The sequence below is a fragment of the Muscardinus avellanarius genome (assembly GCF_963383645.1).
Source record: "Muscardinus avellanarius genome assembly, chromosome: 13".
NCBI classification, from domain to species: domain Eukaryota; kingdom Metazoa; phylum Chordata; class Mammalia; order Rodentia; family Gliridae; genus Muscardinus; species Muscardinus avellanarius.
Genome location: NC_137799.1, coordinates 53,581,869 through 53,602,462, shown reverse-complemented (window position 1 = coordinate 53,602,462; position 20,594 = coordinate 53,581,869). Strand labels below are relative to the sequence as shown.

Sequence of the window (20,594 nt, the reverse complement as noted above, 5' to 3'; positions counted from 1 at the left end):
TCTTTTGGAAAGATACCAAGGAATGGTATATCTGGGTCATACTGTAGTCCCATTTCTAGTCTTTTGAGGAATCTCCATACTGATCTCCACAGTGGTTGTACTAATTTACAATTCTACCAACAATATACAAGAGTTCCTGTTCTCTTAAAACCACTCTTAGAAATGCTAATCTCCAGTGAGTATAATGAAATATATATTTGCAAACAAAAGTGCCAACAGAGGCACAACTAAGATGCTAATTTTTTAGAACTAACTGTATCCCCCATATAAATTCTTTCAGTATATTACTGATCACTGTATCTCTTTTTCACAATATTTGCTGCTTGTGATTAGAAACTTAAACGTTTTATATTTTTCATGTATTTTTTCACATATATGATAAACATTTGGTTATAAGGTTGCAAATAACCTAAAGTGAAGGTTCAATAAATATTTACCAACCAAATTAAGGTTATTAAATTCAGTTAAACTGTCTTGATAATTACGCAACCTGAGAAAACAGAAAAGGGAAAAAATAGTCCTTTTATACAGCATTTTACCAGTTCCAATAATTTCAGGGGCACTTAAAAACATTACAGTGAATATAATCAGATTTCATGATCACAGAGAGCAAACACAAGGTGGTCGTCTAACTTGCATGTTATCATGCCTTTGCAAGGTCGCTATAGGAAACAGGGAGGCAGAGATTTCTTTCACTTCAACATCCTGTTATTGAAATTTCTCTGAAAACTATTTGCTTTTTTAAAATACAGAAGCAAATGTTTTGGGATTTTTTTACTCATATCCCTCTGCTGTCTCAATAAAAGATTAATTTGTGGTCCTTGTCTTCTCTGAGTTATTTTTGTGTTTTCATATTCTTCAAAGTAGATTCAGTTTAAATATAAAAGTTTCAGGTCTCTCCATGAGAGTTCTGAAGAACTTTGCACCCCTTGGCTAGCTTATGTGCTTCAGCAAAAAGGCAGGGGCTACCAGGGCAAGGAAAGTGCAATCCAGTTGATACACCTGGCTTACTTGGCTTCTGATTTATCCCTGCATTCTGTTATACAAACTTGATTGCACAAGGGTGGCTTACACACAGTCCCAGGTACCTCTGAGACGGCCAAGACTTGTCTTTATACAGGGATTTGTCTTATTTCCTGTGGCCCTTGTACTCTACCTCCATAAAGTGGACTGATCGAAAATCACATCTCCAGCCAGACATTGGTGGCGCACGCTTGTAATACCAGCATTCGGGAGGATTGTGGTTCACGGACAGCCTCAGCTACTTAATGAGGCCCCTCGTGACTCAGTGGGATTCTGTTTCAAAAATAAAAAGACTAAAAAATAGAGCTGGGGGTGTAGCTCAGAGGCGCAATGCCCCTGGGTTCCATACCCGGTACCGGGGCGGGGGGTACTGTTAAATTAATTTAATTTAAATTAATTTAATTTAAATTAAATCATTACATCTCCAGATTGCTCAGTTGTACTCATAATCAAGACTCTTCAGCTCTAACTATATAGATTAGTTAAGAGGTGTCTCTTAATCATACATACATAAGTGTTTTAATATATCTTGTACTGTTTAATATTTGTTGAGTGCCAGTTCTGTGCCTGGTTCAACACAACGTTAAGCAAGTGATAGCATCTGCTCTCAATATATTCAACTGATTAGGAGAAAAATACTTTAGCATGAGAAAACAATAACTGTATTCAAAGTATACATAAACTGTTAATGGGAAAAGTACAAAGGTGGGCAGGATAATGGGGGTGGGGCTGGTTGCTTAGAAAAGCTTCCAAGAAAAGGTGAAAGAAACAGGCCATAAAGGACAGAGGGGCTTTCACTGGAGAACTGAGGATTGCTAATATTTTAAGATGGCTAAAATATAAGGGAGATCAAAGAAAACTGAGGGTCCAAAGGGTCAGGCTGAGGAAAACTTAAAAGCAATGCTTAAAATAAACGTTGAAGCATCTGAAACTGTTGAAGGAAACCAGAGGATCAAACTCATTCTTTTGAAAACTGATAAATGAAGGGGGAGAATCAAGCGCTATGTTTTACTTTTCTTTTACAAACTGTACTACTGGCTAGACTAAAAGGTAGACAAGGAAATGAAGAAAGAATAATGAAATAAAGATACCACTAACTCACAATCCCCAATGAAGAGATGCATACTGGCACTAAGCAAAAAGAGAGAGGAGAGGAGAGGAGAGGAGAGGAGAGGAGAGGAGAGGAGAGGAGAGGAGAGGAGAGGAGAGGAGAGGAGAGGAGAGGAGGAGAGGGGAGGGGAGAAAACCTTACCTTATAGACTTTCTTTGTGTATGGGGGGAGGGGTAACTGGAGATTAAACACAAGTTGCATTCTACTTTGGAGCTACACCCCCAGTCTTTTTTTTTTTTTTTTAATGGTTTTGTTTTGAAACAAGGTCTTGCTAGGTTGCTGAGATTCTTGCTACTTGTTGAAGCTGTTCTCAAACCTATAATCCTTCAGTCTCAGCGTCCCAACTATACCCTTGATGGGAAAAAACTCATAACCTACCTATAACATAGTGTTGCCCCCCTGCCTCAAAGAAAACCAAAACCCTAACCTGAATCTGATGATGTCTTGTGACTACCCATTTACGGAAAATAGACCATGGAGACATTGTCGACAAAATTCAAACTATAAAATTCTAAGGCAATTTACTTTTTTCCCTTGTACTTATGTAAAACATTTTTTTACAAATTGCAAGATGTAGACCTTATTTGGATCCCAATTCAAACAAACTATAAAAATGAAAATAATTTATAACATTTTGATTCTATTGGAAAGTTGCCCAGTGGCTAGATTTTTGATGCAATTATACATGATTAATTAGTTTAGATGTGATAATGGCATTTTAGCTATTTTTAAAAGTCTTTATATTTTATGAATTTATATTGAAATGTCTGTGAATAAAATAATGTACCTTGGATCTTATTTGGGAAGGAGCTAGCACTACACAGGAGACAAGATTAAAAAGGAGACCAATTGAAACTGAGTGATGGTAAAGGCTCATTACACTCTTCTATAAATTTCATGTACATTTTTAATTCTCCATAATAAAATATCACAGGGAATAAGAACGGGAATGTTAAAAATAATTTGGTACTAACCCTTATGGGGGCTGATGTTTTGAAACAATGAAATGCCTTATAAAAAGATGTCAATTTTAAGCCGGGCGTGGTGGTGCACGCTTGTAATCCCAGCCTTTAAGGGGTTGAGATATAGAATCTGGGTTCGTGACCATCCTCGACTACTTTGTGAGGCCCTTTGCAATTCAGTGAGACCCTGTTCCAAAATAAAGAATGGAAAACAGGGCTGAGGGTATAGCTTGGATGTAGAATGGCCCTCAGTTCCATCTTCAGTGCCACACAAAAAGAGTCAGTTTTAAAGATATTTTGAATGTGATCCCTAAAACCATCATTTTAACTATAACTAGTTAGTTTAGATTATTTTGCATATTTCCCTCCAGAGTTTTCTGTATTTTAGCAAGTTATTTAGAGAGATCTGAGAAAGGAAGAAGATGGAAATAGGGAAGAACAATTTAAAGTCTCCAACCTCAGTTGAGCTTAGTGATGAAAACACAAACCAAGAGCTGAGTGGAAACAGAAAGAGAAGAAAAAGAAATGGATTCCCAGACATATTTGGAGAATATCTGATAAGGCATCATCATCAAATGGAATGAGATGCGAAAGAAAAGAAATAATTTTCATGGCACCAACTATTGCCCAAAAGTATGAATTTCCTATCACTGGAAGGTAAGCTTTGCACCTCTTATTCACTGTTTTATCCTCAGTGCCCAGCAACATATAATAGGGCGCTAGTTTAAAAAAAAAAAAAAGATTGGAGCGGGGCGTGGTGGCGCACACTTACAATCCCAGTGCTTGGGAGGCTGAGACAGGAGGATCGCACAGGTTCGAAGCCAGCCTGAGCTACTTAGTGAGGCTCTCAGCAACTTAGTGAGACCCTGTTTCCAAATAAAGTTTAAAATAGGTCTGGGAGTATAGCCCAGAGATAGAAAAGCCCCTGGTACCCAGTATCATTAAAAAGAAAAAAAAAGATTGAAAAGGAGACCAGTTGAAACTGATAACTGGCATTTGGGATAACAAACAGAATGCATGTCAACCTAATTAGGAAACACACGCTAGGTTTTTTAAAATTTTTTATTTTATTTTTTTGGTGGTACTGGGGTTCCTGGAAGCCCTTCTACCTCCGGGCTACACTCCCAGACCTATTTTTACATTTTTATTTGGAAACAGGGTCTCCTAAACCAGCGCGCGCGGCTGGCTTCGAATCTGCGCGATCCTCCTGTCTCTGCCTCCCAAGCGCGGGGATTACAAGCGTGCGCCACCACGCCCAGCAACATGCTGGGGTTTTTGGATCATGGGTGGACTTGAATCAGTTAGGGAATATGCTCAGGGGCCAGTAATAGATACTTAAAAATGAACTCAGAGTTTATTTTTCTTTCATTGAAATAATAAATTCAATATGGTAAGATTCCTATGGTGGTTCCATGATGTCAGAAAGCAGGAATCCCATTTCTTCCCGCCTTTTATACTCCTCCATGCTTAGCTTATGCCTCTTTCAATATGGTAGCTAGAGCATCAGTTCCATCATCACGTTCAAGTTCCAGGCAAAAAAAAGGAAAAGAGAAGAAGACAAGATGGTGTATGCCAGCCACCAACGAGCAACTCCTTTCTAAGAGGCTTCCCTATGGTTCCCATCTAATAACATATCTCATTAGCCAGACTAATGGTGTGTTTCAGGTATCTGCTGGTCAGGGTTGCCCAGTTGGTAGTTTTTGAGAACAGTTGGGGGCTGGAGAAGATGAGGTAAAAATATGTGTTGTTAATAGGTGGTTGTCCAGGGAAAGATTATACAACAGAAAGGAAGGAGCCTGTGAATGGCTAAGGTAATGGTGGCTCAAAGTGAGTGGTTAAGGAGATCGGGGTGGGCATAACAGCAGAAAAGCTGTCAAAATGCCTTAAGAAAGATCAAATCCTTTCTTAAGAAGATGGTTTCTACTGTTGAATCTGGAAGGCACAGGAGACCTTTTCCAGTGGTAGTTGTTAAGCCAGACCATGATGGAATGAGGATCAAGGGAGCTTTAGAGATGTCCACCAATGAAGAACGAGGCGTGAGGGACTGTGGTCCATGGAGCGTCTGGTTCCTTGAGAGTAGGAGAGAAGTGAGAGAGGGTGGCTGCTCTGTGTAGGATGCCTCAGTACTTGAGCAGATGGACTAAGGGGAACTCTCCAGGGAGCAGAGACAGATACTGAGAGGTGATCAGATGGGACCTAGATGTCCTCTGAAAAGTTTAGCTTGTCCAAGAGAAGGTTCGACAAACATGGAAGGTTTTAAAAGCTCTGTTCATGTTTTCATTATTAAGACTTTTAATTTGCCAGATGATTACATGTGTCACTTTCTGTTTTGCCTAGTGATTTTTTCCTCTTGAAATATATCAAGTCATGATTATTCTTGGTGATAATTTTCCATAGACAATCAAGGATGACCAGGACGCAAAGTCGATCAAAATTTTGCACCAATTAGCTGCTTTCAAATCACTAAGACTTACACCTTACCCTCACTTAGCTATGAAGCAAAGTATTCCGAGTGGGATGCTGCCGAGGATACGAGACCTAAGACTCATTCATTCAAGTAAGGGACACATGCTGAGGTGGGGTGAAGTGACCCCAGCTGTACACCTGTTGGGTTTAAATAGTGTATGGGTACTTGTTCTTAGGCAGTAACCATTCCCTAGAAACCACTTTAAAATGTTCAATGGGAGGCAAGTTTGGAGAATCGAGATAGGGCTGTGTAAAGGAGTTCAACCTGACCAAAATGATGATGAGAAGGCTTTGACACACCGAGGAAGGGCTGTGTCCTAGTGCCTCTGTGTGGGCAGCGAGACTTCAGCCGTCCAGGGCAAGTTATTAAACTTGGTCTCAAGTTCTCCTCTGCACTCAATGACAAAAGATGACTTCTAAAGTCTCTTCCTGCTGGAAAACTCTGCAACTGTCTAAAACACGAAGTAAATGTCTTGCAAAAGACACTGCATGTGGTTTCTAAATTTGGTTCGAAGCCTTTGAAGAGAATACTTATTACACACTGCAGCATTTCTAAAGAGAGAAAAGAGAGCAGGGAGCTATTAATAAGTCTAAAGACCCGATGTGGGTAGAGAGAGGTGGAGCACAGCATGCCACTTCCCTCCTTCACATTGTTGTGCTTGGGAGTGAAGTATGAGACTCCTTGTGTTTTGTTTTGTTTTGTTTTTGTGTGTGTGTGTTTCTGGAGCTTGAACTCAGGGGCATTTTACCCTGAGCTACACTCCCTGCCTAATTTTATTCTTTTATTTTAAAACAGGTTCTCACTAAGTTGCAGAGGGCCTCACTAAATTGTTGAGATTGGCCATGAACCTGGGATCCTAGTGTCTCAGCTTCCCAAGTAATGGGATCACGAGTGTGTGCCACCACACCCAGCTCCTTGGTTTTATTATACTAAACAAGGAGGACTATGCATGACTTATCTTTGAAAGGACAAGAGGACTTTTTGCAAGTCTCCAAAAGTTGCCGGATGATGAAAGTAGGCTTGGTGAGCAAGGGTAACAAGCATTCCAGCCCTGCCTGATTCCCACCTAAGATTAACAGGCGACCTACCAGTTTAAAACAGTATTATCTCCACAGCAGCAACATATTTGAGGTTCACTGTTAATTCAAACAACACTGGAGAGCTATGGGATCAGAAAGGAACCTTGAATATATCAGCAGCATTTCATACTACTGAAAATGAATCAGGTCACTGCAAGATCCCAACATTTAACTTGAGCGTGCTTTCAGAAAGATTCAGCTTTAATTCCCAATAAAACCTAGGGTCAGGCCAAATGGGAAATGAAATTTTAGAAATATGTGCAGGAATCAAAATATATTCTGTAACCACAGATTACAAAATCATTAAGTTCTTAGAAGGTGGCTCTGCCTCTCAGCCTTTATAAAAACACTGCCAATATCAGGTCTTCACAGGTCACAATCCACAAAATTATCAAACAAAATGGTAAGTTGTTCTCCATGACATAATTAATACTTTGTTTCCATATGCTATAATCTCATGGGCAGGTATTATCACTAGTCTAGATTTTATAATTCACCACTAGTAAAGTAAACTAGTCTAGTCTTTGGACTCCAAGTATATGCTCTTGGACCAGTTTCCTGAACCATTCCTCCTAAGCCACAAAGATAAGATGATTTCTTAGACAGGTATGGCTATGTTCTAGACAAGGATGCCTGACCTTCCTTCTTCAGATCTTTCATGGGTACCAACTTCACATAGTACAATACAACAAACAGGAGCCCTCACAGTGATAGAATATGAAACCCCAGAAAGGCAGCGCATTGGTGAACAAGTTCCCTGGATGCACTACAGATGTCACAGACTTTCCATTTTTGCAATACTGCGCCTTAGAAAATGATATTGAGGTATATGAAGCAGTACTTGGTCTGCATTTTATACATCATGCTAGAATCTCCATGTATCCATTATTCATAGCCACATATCCATGTATAACTACCTCCCCCCACCACATTCTGGGGATTGGCCATTCATTCATTTAGTCATTGGTTGATTGAATGGTATGAGACATTCTACCTCTGAGCTATATACCTCCAGTCCTTTTTATTTTTAATTTTGAAACAGGGTCTCATCAAATTGCTGAGGATTGCCTCCCACATGTGATCCTCCTTGAACCTGTATCTCAGGAACTGGGATTACAGGCATGCACCACCACACCTGGCTACATCTCATTTCTTAATTTTCCCATTTCCATGGCACTGTGACATCACTAACACAGGGCCAAAGGGAGTCAGATTGTGGGGAAGTGAACATCACTAAATTTTTTTTCTCAAAAAAATGTAGTATCACAGTGATTTTAGTTTAATGGGATTTCTCTCCACAGGGCTTAATCAGAGGTGTTGTACAAAGTCTGAATTTGAGAATTAAGGAGACTGGATTCAAATTCTTCTAGCCCTGCCACTTTCACATTTGTATGAAAGAAACAAAAACATCTCCACCTTTATCCCAGTGCATGGGAGGCTGAGACATGAGGATTGCAGGACTAAGGACAACTTCAGCAAGTAGTGAGATTCTCATTGACGTAGCAAGACCCTGTTGTGTGTGTGTGTGTGTGTGTGTGTGTTTTAAGGGGTGGAATGTAGCTTGGAGGTAGAATGCCTTTGATTTCTACCCCTAGTAACCCCCACACACAAACAAAAACAATACCTCAACCTTTGAATTCATAACTTAATCCTTTGAATGGATTAAGTAACAGGATATAATATAAAAGTTAATAAAAAAGGAAGAGCCACATAACAGGATAGAGAGTGAAAAGTATAGAGAGAGCTTATAAATTAACCCCAGCAGTTAATTTTGTACTATATGTACCACCTATTATGTTGTTTGTAGATAGAAGTACCTACCACATTCATAATTTAACTTTTACTAAGTATCATTAATCAAAGAATATCACAGTTAAATATGTTTAGAAGAAAACACTTTCTATAACTCAAAGAGAGATGGTTTAGCACACTAAAGAATAGAAGAGCCACCTGATAAAGCAAGTATTTATAATTTAATTTTTAAGAACATAGCACTCTAGTATTCACCTTACTCAGTCAGCTAGCTAGTTATTGAATAGCTAAGGCTCCACATATATATTTTCTTCCCGTGACCAAGAAAGGGAAGGACATTTTCTGTGCCACCGACTCTGAGTATTTCTCCTTCTGCAGTCCCTCTCACCTCCCCATCCTCTCTGTTTCCAGAACTCAAAGGCCAAAGTGTTGTCTCTGAACACTGCAATAAATGCTTTTCCATTTTCTCCTTTTTAATAGAAGAATCTTTGACTTTATCTGGGAACATCTTGCTGTGCAGTCACCTTTAGTGACCTAACAAAATCTCTTAGGGGTAATTTTTCTTTGTGGATATTGACACTGCCTTGAGGGTTTACAGTCATAAATTGTTACCCACTGAGAGCAATTTCTCAAACTTGGTTAAATAATTACATAGACATAAAAAAACCACTCCTTACCTATATTATTGCACTTTCTTGGCTCCTAATTCTACGAAAGTGCAGTGTACATTCTGAAGAACTTATATTATAAAATAAATTTGCAAAATGTAATGAGAAGATTCTTAAAGAAGGAGTCTCCAAAGTGGAGGATACCATTTGTTATTTGGTGGCACCTTCTGGGAAAGCTTGATATTGCAGCTCAGCTCTGTTAAACATAAATTCCCATGCAAAAACCAGTAAGGAAAATCCTGGGAGCAAGGACATAGTCCTGATGACATAATATATACAGTCAAGAACCACAGTGGCTATTTTATTTTAAGTGAGTATGTATAAGAAGAGTTAAGAGGATTCTGGATGCTTCACAACATCTCCCTCACCTCTGGGGCTGAGTACCAAATCTATGTGTGAGACCACCTCATCACCTCCATAGGCTGTTAGTAGGCCAACAGTACATCAACAAAATATGATCATAAGTGGGACAAGAAGATGAGACCGGAGGCTTTCACAGGAGTGCTGTCAACTTCATGAAGCACATCACTAAATGATAATATTGATCCATGGAAAAGTGAGATTTTCTCCACCTCCAAACTCCTCTCAAGGATACTCTACAAGTGGGTTCAAATCCTGGCTCCACCTCTTTTAAACATGGCAACCTTGGTAAATTTCCTAATGTTTAAGCCTCAATTTTCTCAACTGTATAATGGCAAAAATAATGCCTATTTCATAGAATTAGTTTTTTGTTTGTTTGTTTGTTTGTTTGTTGTAGTACTGGGGATTGAATCCCTGGGCTTTTGTTTTGTTTTTGAAAGAGGGTATCACCAGGTTGCTGAAGCTGTCTTCAAATCTGTAATTCTCCTGTCTCAACCTCCCAGGTACGGAGATTACAGGTGTTCACCACCACTCCCAGATCATAGAATTGTTTTCAGGGTAAAATGCATTAAATCATAACAGATGCTTATTAGTAAGTTGATTGGTACAGAGTAAGCACTTAAGAAAAGTTTAAGGCTCGGGATAAAGCTCAGAAGTACGACACTTGTCTAGCATGCACAGAGTTCTAAATTCAATCTCCCACACTGCACACACACACAAAAAAAGTTCAGCCATGGGTACAAGGCTTCTTTATGGCATAGGAAAGACAATCCTGCAAAGACAATGTTGACTCACATCTTTGGCTTTGTGGCTAAAGATGATAAACTAAACAAATAAACAGTAAGTGTAAAACTATTATGCATTGAATACAAATGCAGCAACCCCCCCCCAAAAAAAAAACTCCCGGAATTTACTGGATAATATTAGTCCAATACAGTGCTGAGTTAGGGTAATTGTTGATGAAAACCAACTCAGCAATGATAGAACACCCTGTCTGTCTACAACCCTCTGCTTCTCAAAAGCTTCTAAGGAATTCTTTAATTTAAAAACTAAGATATCACACTGGGCTTAGCATGTGCTGAAACATGGAAAAGAACAGGCCCCTTACTGCTTAAAGAAAAAATCTCCTTCTTAACTGCTGCTAATCCTTTTCTGGAATAAGCCAGGAATATGGGTGAATAAATGAACAGCTGGTTGGCTAGACGGCATCGTCTTCATCTTATCACATTTGACACAGAAAAGAAACCAGAAAGCAAGGACAGGTGAAATATCTCCATGCATGTACAGAGTTAACTTACTTCCATTTGTTTTAATTAATGTTCCACCCTGAGCAAAATCTACCAGAGGAAGAATTGCAACCCCTTCAGGTATTTTTATCTCCAGTTATAAAACACAGAAAACAGGAGCCCACAATGACCCGCACACACATACCAGCCCGGCAGCCCTTTAATGAATGGTCTCTCCAGCTGCTCACTCACCATTCACACGGACTTTACAGCTCCTGCATGTGCTGGAGTTACAAGTCATTAAAAAGCCACTTTGAAAACACAATAAAGACCTTCTTCTCTGGCTGCAACAACCTTCATCACATAAAAACCTAAGGCCAGTGCTTCAACAGCAGGACATTTACCACCGGCTCAGACAGTTGCAGCAGGGCAATGAGCAGGGTGGGGCTGAGGAAATGAGGCCCAACAAAAGAAGGGAAGTTTCTTTTCCTTCTCCTTCTCTCTCTCTCTTTTTTCTTTTTCTTTCCTTTTTTCTTTCTTTCTTATTCAAATTAAGGTCTGCTAAGGTGGTTTGAAGTATTCCTCCCATATCTCAACTACCATCCACTTTTGCAAAAAAAAAAAAAAAAAGATGCTACCATATGATGAGATTTTGTTTTTGTTTTTTCTTCCTCAAGATGCTTTTTATCTGAGAAAACACTTCAATAAGCCGAAAACATCAAAAGATGTGATGGAATTTTATTTCTCACACTGTAGGTTGAAGTCTCTAACATTTGACCTCATCTAATGCATCCGTTTTCAAGAAAAGATAATTAAAACTTTGAACTTATTCACTTGCAAGTTATGATTAAATCTTTACAAAGCAAGGTAGAAAAGAAGGCACTGATTAGAAAACTACTACCATAACTGAACCCAATCATAGAGTGATTTCAAAGTGTTTATTTACTGGCTTTTTTTCCCCTCCCTTCTCTGCTATGGACACAAAAGCTCCTCCTATTTCAAAACAAAAATCAACTTCATAGACTTTTATTTGGAAGCAGAGTTACGTGAAAAACAAAAACAAACACCAAGGAACTATAGAAGGAGTCAAAGATATTTGAGATCTTTTACTATCAATGAAAATGTAACAGGTTCATGGAAACTGGTTATAAAATTTTGGTTGATACTGAGATACTCAAACCCCTACCCTTTCCACATGCTAGTTTGGTCACTCACTGCTAAGAACAGCCAATTAATGAATAAGCAAGTACCTTGGACCATTATGTCTCCAAAAAGATAAACTCCTAAATCAAAAACAACTTAACTCCAATAGGAATTACCTATGCTCCTGAATGTAAAATGTTCTTAACAAAAACATCTCCTTACTATGATTTCTGTATTTACGAAATTCTACATCCTTCAAAATGGTCTTTCTGCCTCCCTACCTTATTCTCTCCCGACCCACATTCTTCTGCAAGGGAAAATTACTGATGAACTTTCATGTGACAACATTAGACTTTTTCGTTAAGATGAGAAACATTTCAAGGATCACAAATATTTAAAATGATTCATTTGGTTGTATTAACAGTAAACCAAAAGATAAAATATTTCTGAGACTGCTTTAATAGTAACTGCAACGAAAATGAAAGCTACTAAGTCCCTACGCTATGCAGTCCTAGATGTATTTTCCTTTGTCTCATTTCATCAGAAAGGCTAAAAGACCTTAAGACACTTTGGTTTGACTTTTTGTTTAAAAAAAAACTCAGACTCTGTGCCATATTTTTCTAGTGACCACGTAGCATGTGCACACCAAGGCCACAAACTTCCTTAAGACAAAATCCAGAGCTAAGTGACATCCTCTAAGTATTCCTTCCCACCACTAACATATAAATCCACACACTTAGCAAAGGACACTAGAGTTCTATAGCATTTTTTAATGTCATAAATCTCTTTCAGCCAAAGGTTATAAAAGTTCCCAAAGTCGAGTCCTACATACCAATAATAACCTTTTTTTTTTTAACTTTGTTAACTGTTTCACCCAGGCTTATTTATTTTCACAACAATCATACAGAGTAGGTCTTAATATCATTTTCATCTTCATGTTACAAAAGATTAAACTAAGAAACAGAGGTGGCCGTGGATTTCAAAACCCAGCCTGACACTGCCTTGCTGATCCAATTCCCTACCTGCCCACCTCCTATCCCTCAAAATACATGAAACATATAAAACACAGGTGTTCATCTTCTTTCCACTTTCTCCTATATAAAATATATAACAATCTGGCTAAAAAGATAACCATAGAAATCAATAAGCTAAAGCTCCTTAATCCACCTGAATAGTACTGGTTTGTATTTTTATATACAACCTGAATCAAACTTGGTTACAGCAAAGCTTCTTTAAAATAATCTTCCTTTACACTTTAATCCACCTGTACTGAGTCAAGATGTTTTCTTTGCAGACATACCAGGTGAATAATCATTTTTCCCCAGCCTTCCTTACTCTTATACTCTTCTGTTCTCTTCTTTTATTCTTTTGTTTGTTTCCAGAGTCCATGATTTCTGCCTGACACATCTCAGATTACCTGTCACCCCATCCTTCCACACATGAATGTTAAGTCTGGCTTGTATCTAAATAATGAAGCTGTTAAGGGTCTTAGAACATCTGGTCATCAAATCACCCTTACTCAGAGACCAACATGCTCATACCCAGGACAAATGGGCACAGGGCTCCTGAAGTTGGGCCTGTCCCGCGCTATCAAATAAGATGCTGACCAAAAGAGGATCTATGCAGCTTAGCATTCTCCATTATGGGTTCCTCCTGTCTTGAGAGAGCTCAGACAAAGGCTATCCTCACCATTGGACAAATGGCATTTCAGCTCTCGCGTGTCCTCCTTCGCACAGAGCAAGGTGGTGAACAGATGGCTTATGTGCCACCACTGTTGTCAGTTCTCTTCAGTCATACCACCTATATTTAAAGAACCAAAGCAATAGCAGCAACAATAAAATATTACCAGGCTAATTAGAATAGTATAGATATTGGGTTTTATATCCAACAATAACCCAAAGTCTTCAGGTGCTGCTTCTGGTACACTCTGCAGAATACATTACAAAACTTACTATCATAGCTGGGCCTAGTGGCGCACACTTGTAATCCCAGTACTTGGGAGGCTGAGACAGGAGGATTGCAGTTTGAGGTCAGTCTCAGTTACTCAGAGAGATCTTGTTTCAAAATAAAAATTAAGTGCCGGGAGTGGTGGTGCACGCTTGTAATCCCCACGCTTGGTAGGCGGAGACAGGAGGATCACGCTGGTTCAGAGCCAGCCTTGCTGGCTTAAGAGACCCTGTTTCCAAATAAAAAAAATATAAAATAGGTCTGGGAGTGTAGCCCGGATGTAGAAGGGCTTCCAGGAAACTCAGTACCACCAAAACAAAAACAAAAACAAAAAACAAAAAAAATAAAGATTAAAAAATAAGAAAGGGTGTGTAGCTCTGAGGTAGAATGCCCCTGGGTTCCAACCCCAGTATTGCAAAATAAAAATATAAAAATATAAAACACTGAATTTGTAGCTCTAATTTGTCATGTTATTTCAAATATGTACTCACTTCTATAAGGAATTATAATTCAAATATTTTGTTTCCAAAAGATTTTTCAAGGTATTGCTTTGTATTAATATATTGAGTTGAGTAAGAGTTTTATTTAAAAAAAGCCATACTTTATATTTATTCATTCATCAATTCATTTATTCATTCATCAATTCATTCATTTATTTGGTGATGGAGATTGAACCTTGAGACAGTCTACCTCTGAGCTACATCCCAGCCCTCTTAGTTTTGAAACAGGGTCTCACTAAATTCTAGAGGGCTTCATAAAGTCGCTGAGGCTAGCCACAAACCTGCAATCCTCTTGTCTCAGCCTCCCAAGTACTGGAATTACAGGCATGAACTACCACATCTGGCAAAGCCTTACTTTATAAGTCATACATAAAAGAGGAATAAGTACAAAAGAGAAAGAGAAAGAGAGGGAATCTTGTAGAAAGAACATTCAGTAGTACTTTATAAATGCCATTTGGTCTCACAAAGAACAAACATTCTAAAAAGGTGCCTTTAATATTTTTGACCACTGTAAGAAATACACACACTCTTTCTGAAATAAAATTCTCAAAACCCCATTACTAGTTCATACTAATTACAATGTATTCCGATTTTTAAATGCTCGTGATGACACACTAAATTGATTTCATAGCTCACCAGTGACTCACAACCCACAACTTGAAAACCTTTGTTCTAGAACAATCGCAACATGTCAGAATACAGAAAGACAAAGTTGCTAAACTTGACAATTTTGGTAGATTAGTCATACACCAATGGCACTTCAGTGTGATCTGAAACAAAAATCAAACATACCAAAAAAAAGTTCCAAGTAACAGCTATACCAAGAGTAATTCTCAAACATAGAGAAAAGGAGCCCACTCACAAGGAAAAATAAATACATGAGTTACTACAACCAGCCCACTGAACTCTTGTCTCCTTTTCACAAGCTACAGCTATTTAAGAAACATTGGGCTCAACTATCCAACCTCTAGTGTTTTATGTGCCCTCTGCTCCCAACTTGATCTTCTATCAAAGTTTGAGATTCCCTATAAAGAGTGGGGATGGAAGGAGGTGGCCCCTTGTCCAGTGCAAGTCCAGGACAGGGAAGGGCTCCCTACCCTTTGGCAGCATTGAAGGTAGGGACAGCTATGGGCACCCTCATGGGACAGAAAGAAAAGTGTCCTGAAATTGCCAGCAAGTTTTAGCCAGAGACCATTCTTGGCCTCTGTCTAGAAACAGTGATCAGCAAAAGTAGATGACTGGAAGTAATGGCAACTGATAAGTAAGTCAAGAAGACCAAATGACAGAGAAAGGAGCAGTGGGCAGGAAGAGCCTGTGTGGTAAGCCATGTCTGTTCTTCAGAAATAGAATCAAATATGCTTTAACAGCTATGTCACCAGAACTATAAGATTTCTTACTCCGGTAAAAGGTTAGATTAGATGACCTCAAAACCCCGCTGTGAAAATCTGTAATAATAAGTTTAAATCCCAACATCAAATAACATTTGGAGAGGGGGTAGTGATTAGATGGTCTGATGCTTCTTCAGGCATCCAGAGGATCATCCTGACCATTAGCAAACACAGTGAAGACCACACCCGCCCGCCTTTCCAAATGAGTGGCTCTGAAGTAATAATTAATATTTCAAATATTAATTACTTCAAAATTTCAAACTTTAAAAAATAATTAAACATCTTAAGTATTTTCAAAATTAAAGTGATTTATGGTTACATACAAATATTAAGAATTTTCAGATTGTACATTTTAAATACTGTAGTACATGTTTACTTCTCTTTTGCCTAAATAAAGCTGTTTAAAATACTACTGCCAGCTTTCCAACTATGAAAATGGATTATTTCATTATAATAATCAAAATATTAACATAGCTATACCCCTACATTTTCTTAGGTTATCTAACTGTTTTTTTGTACTGGGGATTGAACCTAGAGGCATTCTACCTCCAAGTTACACTCTAAGTACTATCTTTTTTAATTTTGAAACAGCGTCTAGGTTGTTCATAGCCTCACAAAATTGCTAAGGCTGGCCTCTAACCTAAAATCCTACTTTATCAGCCTCCCGAGTACTGGGATTATAGGCATGCACCACCAAGCTCAACTAGGTTGTATTATATTCTTCCCGTTTTCCTAAATCAGCAATCATTAAAAAGCAGAAAAACCTTAATGCACACCAAAATTCTCTGCTGCTATTCAAATAATCTATTATTACACTATGGAATATATCTTTTCTTTGACAATTTAAATCACAGCCTAAATCCTGCAGATTCCTTAAGGCTGTCCCTTCCTTCTTCATTAGTTATGGGAATCATTTGTGGGCCACACCTAGCTCTACACTGTCTTTCTAGGGCTCAGCATTCACTTTCTCCGTTCATTTCTTATCAGGAAGCGACTGCAGACAAAATCTGGAAACTACCAGGGAAAGGAAGAGAAGCAGAAAAACTACTCACGTCAGATTTAGAGGACATATTCTCCTCCACGTCTGAATCATTGGGATCCACAATATCATCAAAGGGCGGTAACGTTGATTTCTTCTTCTCAGAAGCCTCGCTTTCAATTTTGACCTTTCCCATCTTGACATGAGACTTATCTTTTATCTGTTTTTTGTCAGCAGAACATGTGAGTATCAGTGGTGGCGCGCTGGAAAAACTTTTAAATAAAGCCTCCGAGCTACTCTTTTTCCTCTTTTTGGCTGAGAGTTCTTCAGAATCCGCAATGGGGGGCCTTTTACTAGGAGCCTTCTTATCTTGCTGTCCACTGGTGATGGTGAGTAAGTTACTGTCTGGTTTTGGCTCTTTTGACATGGGTTTAGGTTCCTTGAAGGCCATCTTAGGAACTATTTTTTCTTCTTTCAGTGGTTTGTTTTCTTTGGGTTTCTTAGAGGATTCTTTGGAAGATTTGTTGTGATCCCTGGAAGGTTCTTTGAAGGCACTTTTATGTTCTCTGGAGTCTTTAGAAGGTTTTTCCTTGTGCTCCTTCATTAATTTGTGAGGCTTTGAAAAACTGGTACTACTGCTGCTGCTGCTGCTACTACTGCTGCTGCTGCTGCTGCTGCTACTGCTGCTGCTGCTGCTGCTGCTGCTACTACTGCTGCTGCTGCTGCTGCTGCTACTGCTGCTGCTGCTGCTGCTGCTGGTATGGATGCTCCTATTAGGGTCCTGCAGAAGGGGGAGAAGAAAATGAAACTCTCAAAACTAAGACTCTCCACAAAGAGCCAAAAGCCAATTTCCTTAACTTTGGCCTAAATAAAAGGATCCTTCTTTCATTGCACTCAAATGATCTCTAAAACGTAGTTCAATATATGCCGACAACCACAGTATATAACAGGTGGGAAGCATGTATGCAAGAAACCCAGGAAGATAAGATAACTATGATCAAAGAATTCAATGAGGCAAGTATGTCTTCTTAACCACTGAAAGCAAGTAGTATTAAACCATTTCAGTTAACAAATGGAAGCTACACAATTGCTCCAGAGAACAAAAGAGTGGACAGATAACACATGGCTCCCACGTGTAGTAACTAGGATGTATCTGTGATTGGCAGTTGTTGGAAGAGCCATTCACAAAGTGCTATGACAAACAAGAGACCATTTAATTCTGTTTGGGACATGGGGAGAAGAGTAATTCAGACGTTGATAGAAAAGTACCATGTGAATTAGATCCTGTGAGGTGAGCAAGTAATTACTTGAAACAGAAGAACGAAATGGCATTTAGAGATCAGGGACCAGAATAAAATAAGATGGGAGTGGGGCACGGATTGTATTTGGGACCTGCACCTAGTTCCAGCATGAGATTGAAAAAGAGAGGCAGAGAAACAGGCCAGGGTCACACAACGAAGCCAAGTTATATTGAACTTTAAATGACTTTGTAATTTAAAGAATTATAAGACTCCCAAAAGGAAATAACTCTGAATTTTATATAAAAATTTCCCCTAATCATCAAATGAACTTAAGTCTTCATAGATTATACTGTGTAATCATGAAAAAAAGAGGCAATTTCTTCTATTTCATTTTAAATGTTATCAATTTTTTTCACCCATATAAACACTCAAGATATATGACCTCTATATAATCTTCTGTGGGTAGTCAGGCATTGTGGCACATGCTTGTAATCCCAGCATTCAGTAGGCTGAGACTGAAGGATCATAGTTCGCAGACAGACTCAGCTACTTAACGAGGCCCTCCACAACTTAATGAGACCCTGTTTCAAATAAAGAATGAAAGCCAGGTGTGGTGGCGCATGCTTTTAATCCCCACGCTTGGGAGGCTGAGACAGGAGGATCATGCAGGTTCGAAGCCAGCCGCACTGGCTTAAGAGACCCAGTTTCCAAATAAAATAAAAAATAGGTCTGGGAGTGTAGCCTGGAGGTAGAAGGCCCCTGAGTTCCATCCTCAGTACGAAGGAGAGAAAGAGAGGAAAGAAGGAAAGAAGGAAGGAAGGAAGGAAGGAAATAGGGCAGGGGGTATAACTAGGAAGTAGAATGCCCCTGGGTTCCATCCCTAGACCCGCAAAAATAATCATAATCATAATCATCTTTCTGTGTAGGTACAAAATCTAAGTCTATACTTACCATATTTGTGAACCTCTGTCATTAATAGTAAGAATAAGAAACAAAAGTAGATTTTGCACATGCAAAAGTCCACACCAATACTAAAGGAAGAGCTCTTTCTTGCTTACTTCTATTTTCTTCGAACTAAAGACAAATAAAGGTCCACATTTTCAACTAGAATTTACATCTTCAGGCTAGCTTTTCTCTCACCACTTAAGCCCAATGATATGTACACCAATCCTGTGTTCTTTAAATAGCTAGCATGATATAAGAAATAGATTAGGCAGGGGCTGTACTTTTCACTAAAATGAACTACCTGCTATTTATTTGATCTATGGGGGAGGATATGTGTGTGTGTGTGTGTGTGTTTACACACATATTACATGTGTATGTGTATATATACACATATACATACACACATATATGTATATATGTGTGTGTTCATGAATATATGAATGTACTGTGTGTGTTTATAAGAAAACATCAAAAATACCCCAAATGGAAAAACACTGCTGTATGTTAGTGGAGATACATATTTTTCTTTCTTAAAAATTTTTTAATGACAACAAAATGACATATGCCAAATTATTTCATTTATTTTCTTAGATGACCATTTAGCTTTTAAATTATGTAAATGGATAGTTACTAAGCAAAGACTTGCTTTTGTGCATAAAACTAAACAATTTCTTATAAAATTTTAATCTGAAATTTAAAAACAAAATGCTAAAGATAGAATTCATATTACTGAAACTTCATTATTCTATAAATTCCATTATAAGACATTTCCTGGCATGTTAAGCAATACTATGAATAATTAAAATAAAGTATAATGGACAAACTAAATTAAGGAAGGACATTTTGAAATCTAATATTCTTGAGGCTTTTTCTTTTTAAATTGGTTTGTTGAGTCACTGAATTTTAACAATTTAAAATCAGTAGTATAATTATGGCTCTAGAACATCCAAACATTGCTGTTTAATAGTCAACCTATATGTAGTATTACACATTTTTATAAATATAACTTTCAAAAATACACAATATTTAAACAATAAGCATATTTCCAATGTTAAGCAATATAAAGTAATATTCCAGTACCAGAAAAAACAACAATAAAACTTATGTGGAGTCTTTCCATGATATATTTTAATAATCCTTTCATAGCATTAATGAACTAGAATTTTTAACTCAAGGTACACAGTGATACCTGATAGAGGGCCTTATGTTGCAGAAATTGTAAGTTTTTCATTGCATGCATATAATGCTAGGTAGGCACACACCTCCAGAAATAAAAGTTTGTATAACTGTTTATTCTTCATTCCTATAGTTATATAAGGTTGCCTTTTCACCCACTAAACACACCTTGGTGCAAACAAGTGACCTAACCATTCTTATTCCTTCTGCATTTGTATTACTACATCAAAACACAACTTTAAGCTGAAATAATTCAAAGTGAAGAGGACAAACACACTTAACAATGTCTTAGACAAAATTTAGAAAATTAAAAAAACAAAAGAAAATTATTTCTATCAAATAATGTGGTATTTTTTATTTAGTTAGTTATTTTTGGCCTGTTCCTATGATCAATGACAAAATTCAAATATATGTCACCAGATGTTACATTCATATATGTAATAATGTAATAAGTATGTCAGGTGTGGTGGAACAGGTCTGTCATCTCAATACGTGGTAGGCTGAGACAGGAGGATCACAGGTTTGAGACTAGCCTCAGAAACTTAGTGAGATCTTATTTAAAAACAAAAAAATAAAAGGGCTTGGGGTATAGCTAAAAGGTAGAGTTCCTCTGGGTTCAATTCCAAG

At 38.1% G+C, this 20,594-nt stretch overlaps 1 protein-coding gene across 1 annotated transcript in view; it reads right to left on the bottom strand.

Annotated features, from left to right (window-relative positions):
- The window catches only part of MLLT3 (MLLT3 super elongation complex subunit), a gene marked incomplete at both ends in the record, with an annotated part of 295,725 nt that overhangs the window by 48,728 nt on the left and 226,403 nt on the right, over positions 1-20,594 (bottom strand). Inside the window, 1 exon segment of the mRNA XM_080709523.1 lies at positions 16,679-17,386. Coding sequence (XP_080565649.1) covers positions 16,679-17,386 — 708 coding nt within the window.